General features: G+C 40.4%; 1 protein-coding gene across 2 annotated transcripts; it reads left to right on the top strand.

The window, feature by feature from the left end:
- Nucleotides 1-870: 870 nt before the first annotated feature.
- fgf8a (fibroblast growth factor 8a) lies at nt 871-6,432 on the top strand. Of its 2 annotated transcripts, none has more exons than XM_047352214.1 (5): nt 871-1,526; nt 1,613-1,649; nt 2,466-2,613; nt 4,362-4,468; nt 6,013-6,432. In XM_047352214.1, the coding sequence occupies exons 1-5, from the start codon at nt 1,495-1,497 to the stop codon at nt 6,295-6,297; spliced, it is 609 nt and encodes a 202-aa protein (XP_047208170.1). In that variant the 5' UTR covers nt 871-1,494; the 3' UTR covers nt 6,298-6,432. The 2 variants fall into 2 exon arrangements, with proteins under 2 accessions (XP_047208170.1, XP_047208169.1); XM_047352213.1 differs by having other exon boundaries at nt 874-1,526; nt 2,433-2,613.
- Nucleotides 6,433-13,742: the final 7,310 nt, after the last annotated feature.

Here is a 13,742-nt window from a genome sequence, read left to right as displayed (position 1 = left end):
ATCCCGGAACACGGCGTAATTTCACCACCCTGGAAATTCAGCCAAGACCTAATCACATTCGCCGGAGCGCCCACTGGTGGTTGAGACAGGGACGATGAATCTGGATGGGGAGCACCTCTGATGGCAGGAAGGTTCTTGTCTCCACTGTCACTTGTCAAAATCATTATGGTATGCTGTTCTGCTTGTTTAGCAGACCTGAATATTTTGTGTTAGCTCAGTCTTTACTCCTCCAAAAATGGTCGCATTTATTCAAAATTAAAATGCAGCATGATGTAATCACGGAAGGATGAAAATGTTCGCCCTTTTATTCCCTGGACATCATGGATTTGGTTTTGTTTATTCAGGAGAGTTACTGTGTCTACTGAGGCTGCGACGGGTCAAATCAAACCAATATACAAACTCTAACCATATCATTATTTCATTAATGTGCGTAATTCTGTCAAAAACTAAACGGAACCAGCAGGCTACACGTAACAGATGAGGGTTCGAACAGAATTCATTTGTAATAACCAATCTTTATTAATTTATGGTGGTAGGGTGAGGGTGGGGTTAAAAACGCTAATCACCTGTAATCCTTTTAATGTCTCTCACCTGAAGGTGCCAATACACAACCAGAGCAGATTCAGCATCAGCAGCCCAAAGGAGAAAGACGTGTCGGAGCTGCAGGAGGAAGGCGGGTGGACGGTCCACAAGGGTTTGTGGGGTCATGAAACAATCTCGCCCTTTATGACAGTCGACGCTTTCAGAACCGGAGAAGTCCAGGATCCTCATTGCTCTTTTCTGCTCCGGACAGCTCCCCAGGTAAAGGGATGCTTGAAACGGGGGGGAGGAGTGTGTGGGGTGGTGATGGTGGTGAGGACGGAGGGGAGGGGTGGGGGTCAGGGTGTCCGCTTTTGTTCTGCAGAAAAAGGGGGCTTGTTCTTAGCAGAGCTGCCTGGGTGTGTGAGCGCGGAGCGGTGTGGGATGGGATGGGATGGGAGCAGAGAAACGAGACGCGGAGCGTCCAGCCTGCAGTCCTGCCACAGGGAGCGGAGCAGCAGCAGGAGCAGGGTTAGGAGTAGGAGCAGGGGGAACATCGAATCACAGTGGCAGCACGGTCAGAGAGGATTCAGCTGCGGGCTCACACTCACCTGAAGGCCGCAGATGAAGACAAGGATTAGCGGTCCCGGAGGAGCTTCAACAAAACCTGCAGCGCTTTTCTCAAACTTCTTTTTATTCTACAAGTGCGCTTAGACTTCCCCGAGCCGACTGACTGAAGTTGACATTTTTTCTCTGATCATAGATATTTTTGTAATTATTGCAATTGCTTATTCCGGTCTCTGATTTGCTGAAAAATGCCATTGATTGGCGTGTGTGAGCCGCGCTGTCAATACCTCTGACCTTTGGAGGATTTCGCCGAAATCTGCTGGACTTATTGACTCGATTTGAAGTGTTGGAAGAGCTTAACTTTTGCAACCCTAAACGGACACCTGTCAGTAAAACCCTCCATCCAAGATGCGGGCCATCCCATCCAGACTCAGCTATCTGTGAGAGCTTTTCTCCGTCCTTCCTGTCAGTGTTACACGTCGCATCCCTGAAAGAAATAACCCTCTGTCCGTTTTCTTCTTTGCAGGTTTCTGTACCTGTTTGCATTCTGCTTCTATGCTCAGGTATGTAACTCTTTGCTATGCAAATAAACCTTCTACAATTTTAGCATGTAATAGTGGCCGCCAAAAATAGGATTAGTTGTAAGATCCATCCAAATATGATGCAGCTATGGTGCATCATAACACTATGTGATGCAACAATATCTGATGGCTCCCATGGCGCACCGCAGGGCACTCTCTGGCCTTGGCACACGCCGTGCGGCCCATTGGGCAGGAGGAAATGATTTAAAGATAAAATGACACCAAGGGGATCGTAGTTTAATCTGAATGAAAACTAATTCATATTTATATGCTTAATAAATCAGAGTGCATCATCAGTGGGGGTTCGTTACATAATAATCCAAGACTGATCCTTTTCAACAACGTGTTTTTTGTCTGTTCCTCTGTGCGCTGAGGCGCACATTCTCCTTACGCACAACCTGTAATCACATAGACGCGGTCACCTTCCTCTGGCAGCCGCTCTTCTGGAAGTTGTTATAGCAGCTTGTCAAAAGAAAACAACAGCCAAGCTGTTTTTTTGTTTTGTTTGTTTGTTTTTTTTTTGTTTTGTTTTGTTTTTGTTTTTGTTTTTTGTCTCACTATGTGTCGAGTTTCCTTAAAAACGGTCAAATGGCCTAATTATAATATTTTGAGGGTACACGATTGGATCGCTTAATTTCAGAGAATTCCATTCAGTCAGTCTTCATTTTCAAATTCTAATTCAAATTAAATTCTAATTTGGCCTAAAATAAGTAAATATAAAAGTAATACGCACTGATAATTGTGATACCGTCTAATTTCTGACAGGTAACCAATCAGTCCCCGCCTAATTTCACGCAGCATGTAAGCGAGCAGAGCAAAGTGACGGACCGGGTGAGCCGCAGGCTGATCCGGATCTACCAGCTGTACAGCCGGACCAGCGGCAAGCATGTGCAGGTCCTGCCCAACAAGAAGATCAACGCCATGGCCGAGGACGGAGACGCGCACGGTAAGAACATTTCTTATTTACAGGTCAGAGAACGAAATGTTTGGAAATGATTTATATTTAGTAATTTAATCATTTAATTCACTCAATCGGTCCAGCAATTGCAGATTGCAGATCCTATATCTATATCCATATCTATAGATATATATATATATATATATATCTATATTGGTTTTTTTTTTTTTTGTTAAACTCTTGCTTTTGAAAAGATTTTCATGTTTTTTATCACATTTACGAATGTAGGTCTTTATCGTGTGAAACGGCTGAAGACTGATTTTCTAAATTTAATGACAGTGAAATGTGAGTTTCAACATGTTTAAAATGTGGCTATGAAAAACTCACATTTTATATATATATATATATATATATATATATATATATATATATAAGTCTTCAGTTTTACTGATTTACAATAATTTGATGTTTTATATTAAGATATTTAAATAAGTTAAAGCACCCGTACTTTTTGTTAGTGCAGAACATATGTGAATAAAAACAGATTAAAAGCCTTCAGACACCTTGTTTAAATGAAAGTTAATTTTGGTTCATCATCCAACAGCCTAAAGGTATAAAAACCATTCATTAATCAACAATTAGGCTGTTCATGAACCAGCTGAGAGGGTCAGTCTTTGCACCATGTGTGGAGCTGAAATAGGTCTGGACCTGAGGGAAAGTGCCCAGCGGGTTATCGATAGTGTTAGAAGCTGATCTGCAGATATTCTGTAGGTCTGGAAGAGCCATTAGAGGTTTTGCCTCTTGAACATTTCCTGCATAGCTCCTGTTCCCCCTCCACCCCCACCTTTCAGACCCACTCCTTGAAGCACATTCCGGCCGTCTTGTTGCACACTAAAGTCCACATGACTAACAAAATACAGAGGTTAACAGTGTGCTTGGTGTTGCTGTTAATTTAGAGGTGTCTGCTGTTTCCACAGACTGTGGGAGTGTACAAACTCATCTGGTTGCTGGATGTAATTTGGTGTTAAACAGAAGGAAGTGTGATGGAGGGTTTGTTTCCAACGTTTCGGCTTTGTTGGTCAATACGTGGTCCAGCTCTAACTGCTGGTTCTGATCGCAACTAGTACTCATACAAGAAGTGGTCTTTGAGTGGGTCAGTGGGGACAGCCAGGACTATCCTCAGGGAATCACAGTTAATTTATGGCTGTTGGTCTCATCTAAAATCTCTGAGAATGTGAAATATGTGAAACAGTTGTAAAAAGAGTTGTAGATATACAGAGTAAAATGCAATTGAGGCATCAGTAAAATAATAGAATTGTTTTTTTTTTTTTTATTCTAAAAAGACTTTACTTTCTGCCTCTTAGAAACTGTTATGTTATGGAGACAAACATGGAGGTTTAAGACTGAGGCGATTGCAGGAATTCTGAGCAGCACTGCCAGGATTGTCTCTTCAGCTTTCAAAGAATCAACAGACACGTGGTTTTATCATTTTGTAGGAATTTCAGCTTGCATAAATCTCCACGAATGGTCCCATAGGTTTTACTCAATGTCTGTGTGTTTCGGTGTGTGTGTGTGTGTGTGTGTGTGTGTGTGTAGATCTTAGAAATACTCTCAAGCAGTTATTGTCAATCATGTATGTTTTTTCTTTCTGAAAGTTCTCAGCATAAATAGGACTCATTGATTTTTGTTTTAATGTTGAATTTTTCAGAAATACACAGATGAAGGCATCTAAAGTACAGACAGAAACATTCGATGCAACGCTTTCTAACACAACTCATCTTGCTTCTCTTCTTCAGCTAAACTCATTGTAGAGACCGACACATTCGGGAGTCGAGTTCGCATCAAGGGAGCTGAGACGGGCCTCTACATCTGCATGAACAAGAAGGGAAAGCTCATTGGCAAGGTGAGAACAAAAGGCTGAGGGGGAAAAAGCATGCGGGCCTATTGTAGCTACACTTGAAACATCAGTCTCTGGAGCAAGACAGCACAAGAGAAGAAAAGTGGACTTTTAGGGAGTTATGGAAAACCTCACAGCATATAGATGAGAGTAGGTTGACCTGTTATGACAAGAGAAATAAAAATGTTGAGCTTTCGAGGTTAAAGTAGACTCTTGAATAGGTCACCTGAATGACCTATTCACAATTGTTGTCAATTTTAACATAGCACTATGGTGAAATGCTTATTCAGTAAAAATGTTTTATTTCATCAGATTAACTTGGAAAATAAAGAACTGTATATTTTTTAAAACGATTGTCTTCCAATGGTAGCAAGCAGCAGGGCTTTTTTCATTGACACACTCCCTGCCCTTTTTGTAGTAGGGGTCCTCTCTTATTTGTTTTTGTCCACTAGTCCTGTGGCCTTGGGAGGTCAGCTTTCAATTAGAGGAAATATGATAGTGGAAAAGTGGAAATAATGAATAGGCACCTCTCTGTACTTTTATTCTGAAATGATCACCAGGTGGATCCAACTACCATAAACATGACAGTGAACAGAGCAAGCCCTGAGAAGCAAATGTTGAACAGATTCAGCATTTAGACCCCAGTTCAAGCTTTCAAGTGTCCATATTGGAATTTAGTTTGGGCTCTGTACATGATGCTCTCATGAGTCTGTTGGTGTGTCATGCCAGCACCCTTCTCTCCCTGCGACGGCTAATAAACAGATCCCCCCACCTCTTCCCACTTACCCTCCACCTACCCAGCACCCTGCCTCGAACACCATCTGCCCCAAGCCTTCATCCCAATCACAACCGACCTCAGCCTCCGTGTGTGTGTGTGTGTGTGTGTGTGTGTGTGTGTGTGTGTGTGTGTGTGTGAATATGCAGCAGGTCTGTTGGGATGGAGGTGTGTTTGTGGGGTCATCTTGGCTATTTTTAACGCACCTTTGCCCAAAAGGTGAGTGGTTGTTACAGTAGGTCAGGACAGAGCAGGTTTACATCACCTTACTGTATGTTTTATAACTATATGATAGCTTATGTCAGTGACTAAAGATGCCACATCATTCAAACTTTATCCATCTCTGAACTAGACTGTTGTGTAGAGTGTACAGTCTGATTGAAAGTGACATTATTAAACACATCAGAGTTTGCCTGAGATTTGTTGGATTTTATTGATAGGGGATAAATTTACCAACAAACACAACAATAGATTAAACTTGGAGTAAACCTGACACTTCATGATAAAAAGGGCCTTTTGGCAGAAAAATCTGCAGCAACCCTAAAAGCTCTGAACAAGTTTACTGAAGGGGGAGAAGAGTCATCGCTTGCTGACAGTCCCCATCGCTCTCTGATCTGTAATTACTGTAGCATATGCTCACTGTGTCTGTGTGTGTCTGAGTGAGTGTGTGTGTGTTTATGTGTGAGTTAGCGTGTTCACACAGATGAAGTCTTCATATATCTGATGTTTCCATCTGCAAATCTTAGTCAAAGATGTTCCAAATGCTTTTCTGCAGGAAAATGGACAGGGCCGCGATTGTATCTTCACCGAGATTGTCCTGGAAAACAACTACACGGCCCTGAGGAATGCCCGCTATGATGGCTGGTACATGGCCTTCACTCGCAGGGGGCGGCCGCGCAGGGGCTCCAGGACACGCCAGCACCAGCGTGAGGTGCATTTTATGAAAAGGTTGCCAAGGGGGCAGCAGCCCACCCACCCAGGCCAACATCGGCCTTTTGACTTCATTCACTACCCTTTCAGTCAAAGAACTAAACGTACACGATACTCTTCACAGCGCTGAGGATGAAGACCTAAAAACAAAAAGGGAGAAAGACAAAACAAAAATATTGACTGAAGTATTGAAACATCAAGCGTTCCTCTCCAAAAAGAAGCCTTCTAGATATTTTTTCATACTATATCCTAACACATAGCTTATTTTCACATTTTCTTCAGTAAATAAAGAAAGTTCATGGACATAAAGGAATAGGAAAATATACATTAAAAATCTATTTTTGTACTCCAGGCATTAGTGCAGAGAATTTCTTCTTAGATACATATGACCCATTATTTGTCTTGTCTTCAGCATCTTTGTAGAGTACATTGTTTGGTTTATTGCACATCATTTGAACTAGAGGAGTCATTTTTTTGGACTTTTGCCTGCTGCTCAAGGAGACTTGAAGGACCCTGAGTGACCGCACTGCCAGGGAACGCTGAGTTTACGGACACACTGTGAGACACGGTACTGCAGAGCGGGCGGCAACAACGTAGTGGGAACACTGCAGTGTTCAGGCTGTTTGCCAGACACTTCATCCTGACTGGAATCATTTAAGCAGAGAGCTTATAGCATACTATGGAACAATGTGGCAGCTATAATTTATATTCCTGATCTGATTGTAGTGACTCCTGTACAAAATGTGTCGAAGTGTAAGAAATCTCATGTCACACCCTTTGTCCCTCACTTAATGGGTTCTTGTTTCTCTCTTAATGTCTGTTTTTATACATATATAAATATATTTTTATTTGAGGATGTGCATAATAATTTTAAAGATGGAATATTTATTTAAGAAGTGTAATAAATGTACATTAGAAAACTGATATTAAACTGTTGTTTGATATATGCTTGCTTGGGACTCATCTTTTAAGTCCTCTCAGAAATCAACGTGCATAAGAACAAGCTATGTAGCAGCCAACCCCAGTTTCTATTACTTTAGCAAAACCTCAATGAAAATATATAAACATCTTTACCTTCTGTTTAAACAATGTCCATGAACACTGAAAGGCGAGAAAAACATGAAGATGTCCTCACACTCTTCACGTGGTTAAAAACTTGTTGGTTGTCCGGGCATGAACATATGTTAACATGTCAGTGAACATTATGGCTGCATATTAGCTTTATGATAAAAAGAAGACAGCAAGAGGAAGAAAGTTTTTGAACAGTTTTTTGTTGTTGGATCAATAATTTGGCTATTAAAGATTGTGTCTATGAGATTTAAGAACACATCAGTACTGATCTTTTATACATTTATCTCAAAAGTCAGAATTCAGCTTTAGGATTGACATCACACTTAACTTTATTGGTACATGCTGCCGCTAGGGACTATCTTTAGGAAGCATGACATACAATACCTTTTCATTGTTTTGACAATGACTATCAGGCATATGTATTAAACTAAGCAGCAGTGATGCACTTACATTATCTCCCCTTTAGGGGCACTCTTTTATCAGCTTTTGTCTTCACTATTGTAACTCTTTATATGCTGGGCTACATCAATCATCTCTGCAGTGTTTAGAAATAGTTTAGAACGCTGCAGTTCGTTTTTTAAGTGATACAAAGAAGCATGAACACAACTCCACTCTGAAAATGTCATCAACGGCTTCCTGTCTGTCATCTCATTGATTTAAAAATTTTATTGCTCACTTTTAAAGTTTTAAATAGTCCAGCCCCATCCCATTTATGTGATCTCCACAATCTCCACAACCTTTGAGAGCACTCAAAGGTGTTTGGACAGCCAGTTTCCCCTCGAGATCAAAGTTAAAACGTAGAGGTGATTGAGCATTTGCTGTGCCTGCCCCAAGACTGTGGGATGTCATCCACATCATGTCCGCCCTGCTCGGAGCATAGAATTATTTAAAACCCATCTCTTTCCCTGGACTTTGACTGATTATGAGACACAAAATAGTTCTTAGAAGTCTTAGCTCTTCTGTGTTTTATTTGTATTTATTAGTTTTATTCTATTTGCTATTTTATGATTGTTGGTGTAATTGTGAAGCTTTTGCTCAAGTGTTTTTAAATGTGCTATATAAATAAATTTGATGCTGACATATAGCATTCTTTCCTGCAGCCACACCTGCCACACTCATCTTCTCCATCCTCATTTTTTGTCCACATGCATCATCCTCAACGTTTGCATCGTCTCCATCATCTGTTTTTCAAAAACAAAAACTGACTGCAGATGCATTTATTTAGTTTTTTTGTGGAATACACACTGAGTCAAAATTATTAATTTAGGCTAAAATGTACAAATACACACAATAGCTTTTAACTTGACATGGAAAATCTGAGATCATGATTAAATGCAGCTTGTAGTTTTTCTTTGCAGCACAGGAAGGATTTGTTTGACAGTATTCACAGAACATTGGGGTAGTCCACAGAGCTTAGTGATGGTCTAACAAGTGGAATTGTTCATTTACACAGAGTGTGTCATTGTGTTGCCAGGTTCTTGTATATTTCGAAATAATATGTGCATATTTTTTAGATGTGCAAGATAAATATTTTATAGTTAATGATGAGTAAACTTTTATTTCGTTTTGTTCATGAATGTTGTCTGATTGATTAAGTATTTCAGCTTTGGGGGCACAAAAACCTTCTCCCATAGACTCATAAGTTGTGCAATAGATCCTCTTCAATACACCGATAGAAAATATTAGGACACAGCTTTCCTGCGCCCAGGGCCCCATTCGTATACCACCCCTACGCACATGGGGGCGATGTCATAAAGTGTGGCTGACTGACACGTTGAGAGGTGGGAGTTGGTGAAACAGAGAAGCAAAGCAAAACGGAGGAGTTATTTAGTGAAATTTCTTAAAACAAAACCTTTTCAGAGAAGATCGTATCAGGAGAAACTAGAAGTGAAGCTGGAACAAAGCATGAACAAATATGGAATTTGCTCAGACGAGCCATGTTTGTGAAAAGAATTATTAGACACACACATACTTATATAAACCCATTAGAGAAAACTCCTCCAGCCACCATTGCATTGGAGATCATCTCGAAAGCATAAAATAAAATTTAAAAAAAATACGATGTCTCCGGCCATTCATGGACAAACCCATATCAGGGAAAGAGAGAAAGAAAACCTATATCTGCTTCCGCCATATTTGTTTCTTATTCGTCACGCTTATCAATGCCCGTCATGATTTTTAAATAAACATAACTGACTTTCATTGTTTATTTAACAAAATTATGTGAATGACTTTTGAAGGACATCAGCTCACATGACAGGGCAGAGGAGAGGTTAGTTGGACAAGTTATTTTTTCACATTTCACTTTAACACAGACATGCATGCATACACCTCAGACAATGCCCCAATGAGGAATGCCCCGATGGTGTGGTCGTGTTTATGTGGGGGCTCAGGCCAGGTTGCCATGTGGTCTGTTTCTGGCTGCCACCCTTTGGCTATCAGGGATGTTCCAGGCCAGCTGTTGACTTCGGGGACTGAGTTTGGCCCTGGGGGGTATCCATGGGGAATGGGTTTCGTGCTTCCCATGCCCTAAGGGATGTTGCCACAGGGTTGGTAGAGATGTTTGGTACTCAGCGTATCTCCTTTTGAGGTATGCACAAGGAGATGTTCATACACAAGGAGATGACCTGGAGTCTGGTCCTCCCTCTGCTTTGCTGCCAGACTGCCTCCACGTCTGGTGTCAGCTTCTCTGTGGGGGTGTCTGGTGTCTTTCTGCCTGGAGCTGCTGTGGCATCCATTAGCCAATCCTACAAGGCCCTTGCTGTTTTTGGGCGCAAGGTTACCATTGTAACATTTCCCCCCAACACACACAAGCACAAACACATACATTGACCAACCCATGCACCTATACAAAATAATCCAAATGGTTGAAGGTCATACAGCATGCATTTATGTTTATAATGATGTATAGCTACAAATGAGGTTTTTAAGAAAAACAAAACAGCCCGCAGCTGATGCCAGGTCCCAGCCTTCCTTTTCATTGGCTGCTGACAACACGGGTTTGCATTTGGGTTAGTAATCAGTTCACACTACCTGACTGCATCCAGATTTGGCTCAAAAAATTCAAACAGGTTTGAGGCTTTGTTGGGTCCCCTCAGACAAGTGCAGACTTAAAACTGGAGTGATCCACAGGTGCTGTGTTTTGTTTCTCAGGGAAGTTTACCATTAAAGCCTTACCATATTAGTTCATTTCTTGTATTTGTTTTCTGTGCTTTTTGGTTTAAAATCTTATTTTAGTGTTAGTCTTTTTAGTATTAGCATAACCTTCAGTGTTTCAGTTGAGCTTGCCTTGTGCTCATTCTGGGCTTATTACTCACCTATCTTCAGTTCCTTGGCCATTCTCCTCATTCAGCTGTCATTGACTTTGTTGATTCTACTCACCGGGAATCCATGTCATTGAAGTTACAACCAAATTATTTTAAAAATAGATAAAGATATTGACTGTCCAATTGATTGACAAGTTGCAGCTGTGAAGCTAAACCTATTTAAGTATCTTCTGCGTTTGATTTTACTTTAATAAGTAAGCAAAGTTGACTTTAGCCCCCAGTTACATAAACAGAAAAGTTTTTTACTGGTAACTGCTTATTTTAGTTTTAAAATTTAACTCAAAAGGAAAATAATACAAAAGCTCTATTTTTTTTAAAAAGTTTCTAATAATAGAATTGGAAGTTCTATGCCACAGAAACACATTTATCTTCCAGGGAAGAGTGAATAAAACCTGTCAGGTATCACAGGCCTTCTTACCTAAAGTACTAAATCAAACAGTCTTGACAATACTTGACATTAATCCACTTAAATCCATCCACATAGGATTAAGCAGGGGATTTGTCCCTGAGGACTTCCCATTGAATACATTGAGACCAGATCCATGTCAGCACTTTGGGAATATAACGACTGCAGACAAGTAAGGGAAAATACAAAAACAATAAATAGTTCGATAGTGTCTGTGATTGAAGGTGGCGCTCCGGGTGAATCCAGAGTTTAAACGTTTATGTTCTGAAACCAGATTTGCAGACAGCTTGAGTAGAGTGAAATAGGGTGGTACTAAATAGGGTTGCCATAAGCATTACGGCCCCCACAATTGCCTGTAATGTAAGTAAAGTCAGCGTCAGCCTAAGAGAAGAACTGAGTTGTGGGAAAAATCACACCTTCTGTGTCACCAATGCTGCCATGCAAATGTGGAGCAATTCTGGTGAAGAAAACTGGGTGTAAACCAGCTTTCATCCATTTTATTGATCCCCAACCATCGTACTTAACCCCAGATAAACAAACAGAGCTACCTTCTTCATTTGCGTATGGAGCAATTTAACCCCCACCTCGACCTCCCCTGTGGAGGCTATAGAATAGCAGCGGTGACCAGAGAACGCGACCCTGGCTCCCTAAACTAGCCCTGAATGCCTCAAACTGACACAGAAGCTGCCCTCATCAAAAAGCACTTCCAGCTTTCAGCAACTAGTGTTCACAGTGAAACACTGGAACATGACGATTTTCACAGGGAATCTTTGGTCGGTAAACACTTGATAGATTTTTTCATTTAGATATTTTGGGTAATCTATCCTTTTTTGTTGTCAGTTCAACATGTTTTTATTGGTTTTCAATACAACACAGGAGCATAAAACGCAAACGTTGCTTAGTTCAAGTTTGTGCTGAGAATATAACCACAGAGAACCATATCCACCACTTTCTGTCAATACTAGCCTTCCAACCCACCCAAATACCTGGTCGAAAAACACAGAACCATGTCCACAAATTAACATCAATAACTAGGTGAGATAATCAGTTATTTATGGTGAGAGAATTTAATTCACAAAGTTCTAATAAATACAAATAAAAATGAATATTTTTATTTTTAACAAAGTTTTAAAATCCTTGTTCATTTCTGCTTTATATCAGTAAAAGGGAACAACTGTATTTTTATGTGTGGGGAATTGTTACATCCTAAACGGTATCTTAACTGTATCAAGGGAAAAACAACTAGTAATCATAATTAACTACTAAATGTTACTTTACTCGTTGGAATGAAATGCACTTAGACCTTTGTGTGTATAAATACTAAAACAGTACAATGTGCATAGACAATTTACATAAAAACAAGGTTAAATTACAAAGTTTAAACAGTTAATAAGACCCACACTTCAAAACAATTAAAATACAATGCAAATCAAATTGCTTAAAAAATTGTGGCAATCATTCATTTCAGCAAAGCTGGTCCTCCGTCAGAAAGTTCTTCAGTTTTGATGTATAATGATGCACGTCATGGTTTATTTTAATTCCCCAGGTAAGTAGGTCTCATGCTGACCCCTTGCACAGAAAAGGCCCAGACATGTTTGCCACATTTTAAATGAGAATCCGAGATGACACCAGGAGACCAAAATACTGGACAAATGGGTTTCCTTTCACAATACAGGTGAGGATGCAAATATTAGCTTTATTTAGTGCTAACTAGATTATTGTTGAAGTGAAGTGCTTTTAAACTTTTTGGACTGCGACATTTAATTTTAAAATCCTTTCTCTTTCTGAAAATACCAACCATCTGCATCCCTGCTTTTAATAAAACAATTAACTGAATGTCTGAATCTCTAAAGATCTAAAGACCTCATGTAGGGCAGGTGTCCAGGTTTACTGAATATCTTAAATTCTTAAAGGGCAGTTTCTCCTTCCTTCCTTCATTTAGCCTACTTTCCGAGACAAATGCACATTGGAAGACTAATAAAACCACAGTAAAAATCCCCAGCTAATCACACAACGTTTTGAAATAAGGTAGAAGGTTTTTACATTATTACAATACCACTCTGACTGTTGTTTTACCAAGAAACATGTCTCTTAGGATGATTACATACACTGAATACAGGTCAGAAAAGATGGATGGATCAGCTATCAGAAATGACAGAGAGCTCATTAAATCTAAGAAACAATTCAGTAGTGCTAACAAAAGCCAGCAGTCGGAGCAGGCTGGATAATTGAAATGCAAACAGCTGATCAAAGCCAAGCTTTTCTGCCACAGTTTCATTGTTTATGTACAGGCCTTATGTGGGACCTGTTGACTTTTCCAATTGGAGCTGTAAACTTTTGTTTGTTCATGCATTTCCAAGACTGACTGTCAGTCTGATCTGAACAATTACCAGCTAAATGTGTTTGCCAGTTCCGGGAGAGATCCCCTCCCTCTTTGCTGCCCTAAAAAGATCAAAAGGACGCCTCCGCAACACACACACACACTGCACCACACCCCCTCAGCCCCCATTTCAACACCACCTCCACCACCACCACAGCTCCCCTCACTCTTCGTATCCCTCCTCCCAACCTCTTCATTTCTTTTAGTCATGACAGTTCAACTGGAAAGCCAACCATAAATGATTTTCTTCGACGGCCCAGTGTTTGGAACATGCACAGCTTTGAACCAGCAGAGACATCTGTTATTTGAAGCAAGAAAGAATGAAAGTAAAATAATCTGCATATTCCAACCATGTAAAGTCATGCTCAGCTGATCAAAGAGCTGCAGTGATG

The sequence above is a fragment of the Girardinichthys multiradiatus genome, chromosome 22 (genome assembly GCF_021462225.1).
Source record: "Girardinichthys multiradiatus isolate DD_20200921_A chromosome 22, DD_fGirMul_XY1, whole genome shotgun sequence".
Taxonomy (NCBI): Eukaryota; Metazoa; Chordata; class Actinopteri; order Cyprinodontiformes; family Goodeidae; genus Girardinichthys; species Girardinichthys multiradiatus.
Note: the sequence above shows the minus strand (reverse complement) of the source record. Positions and strands in the feature narration are given on the sequence as shown.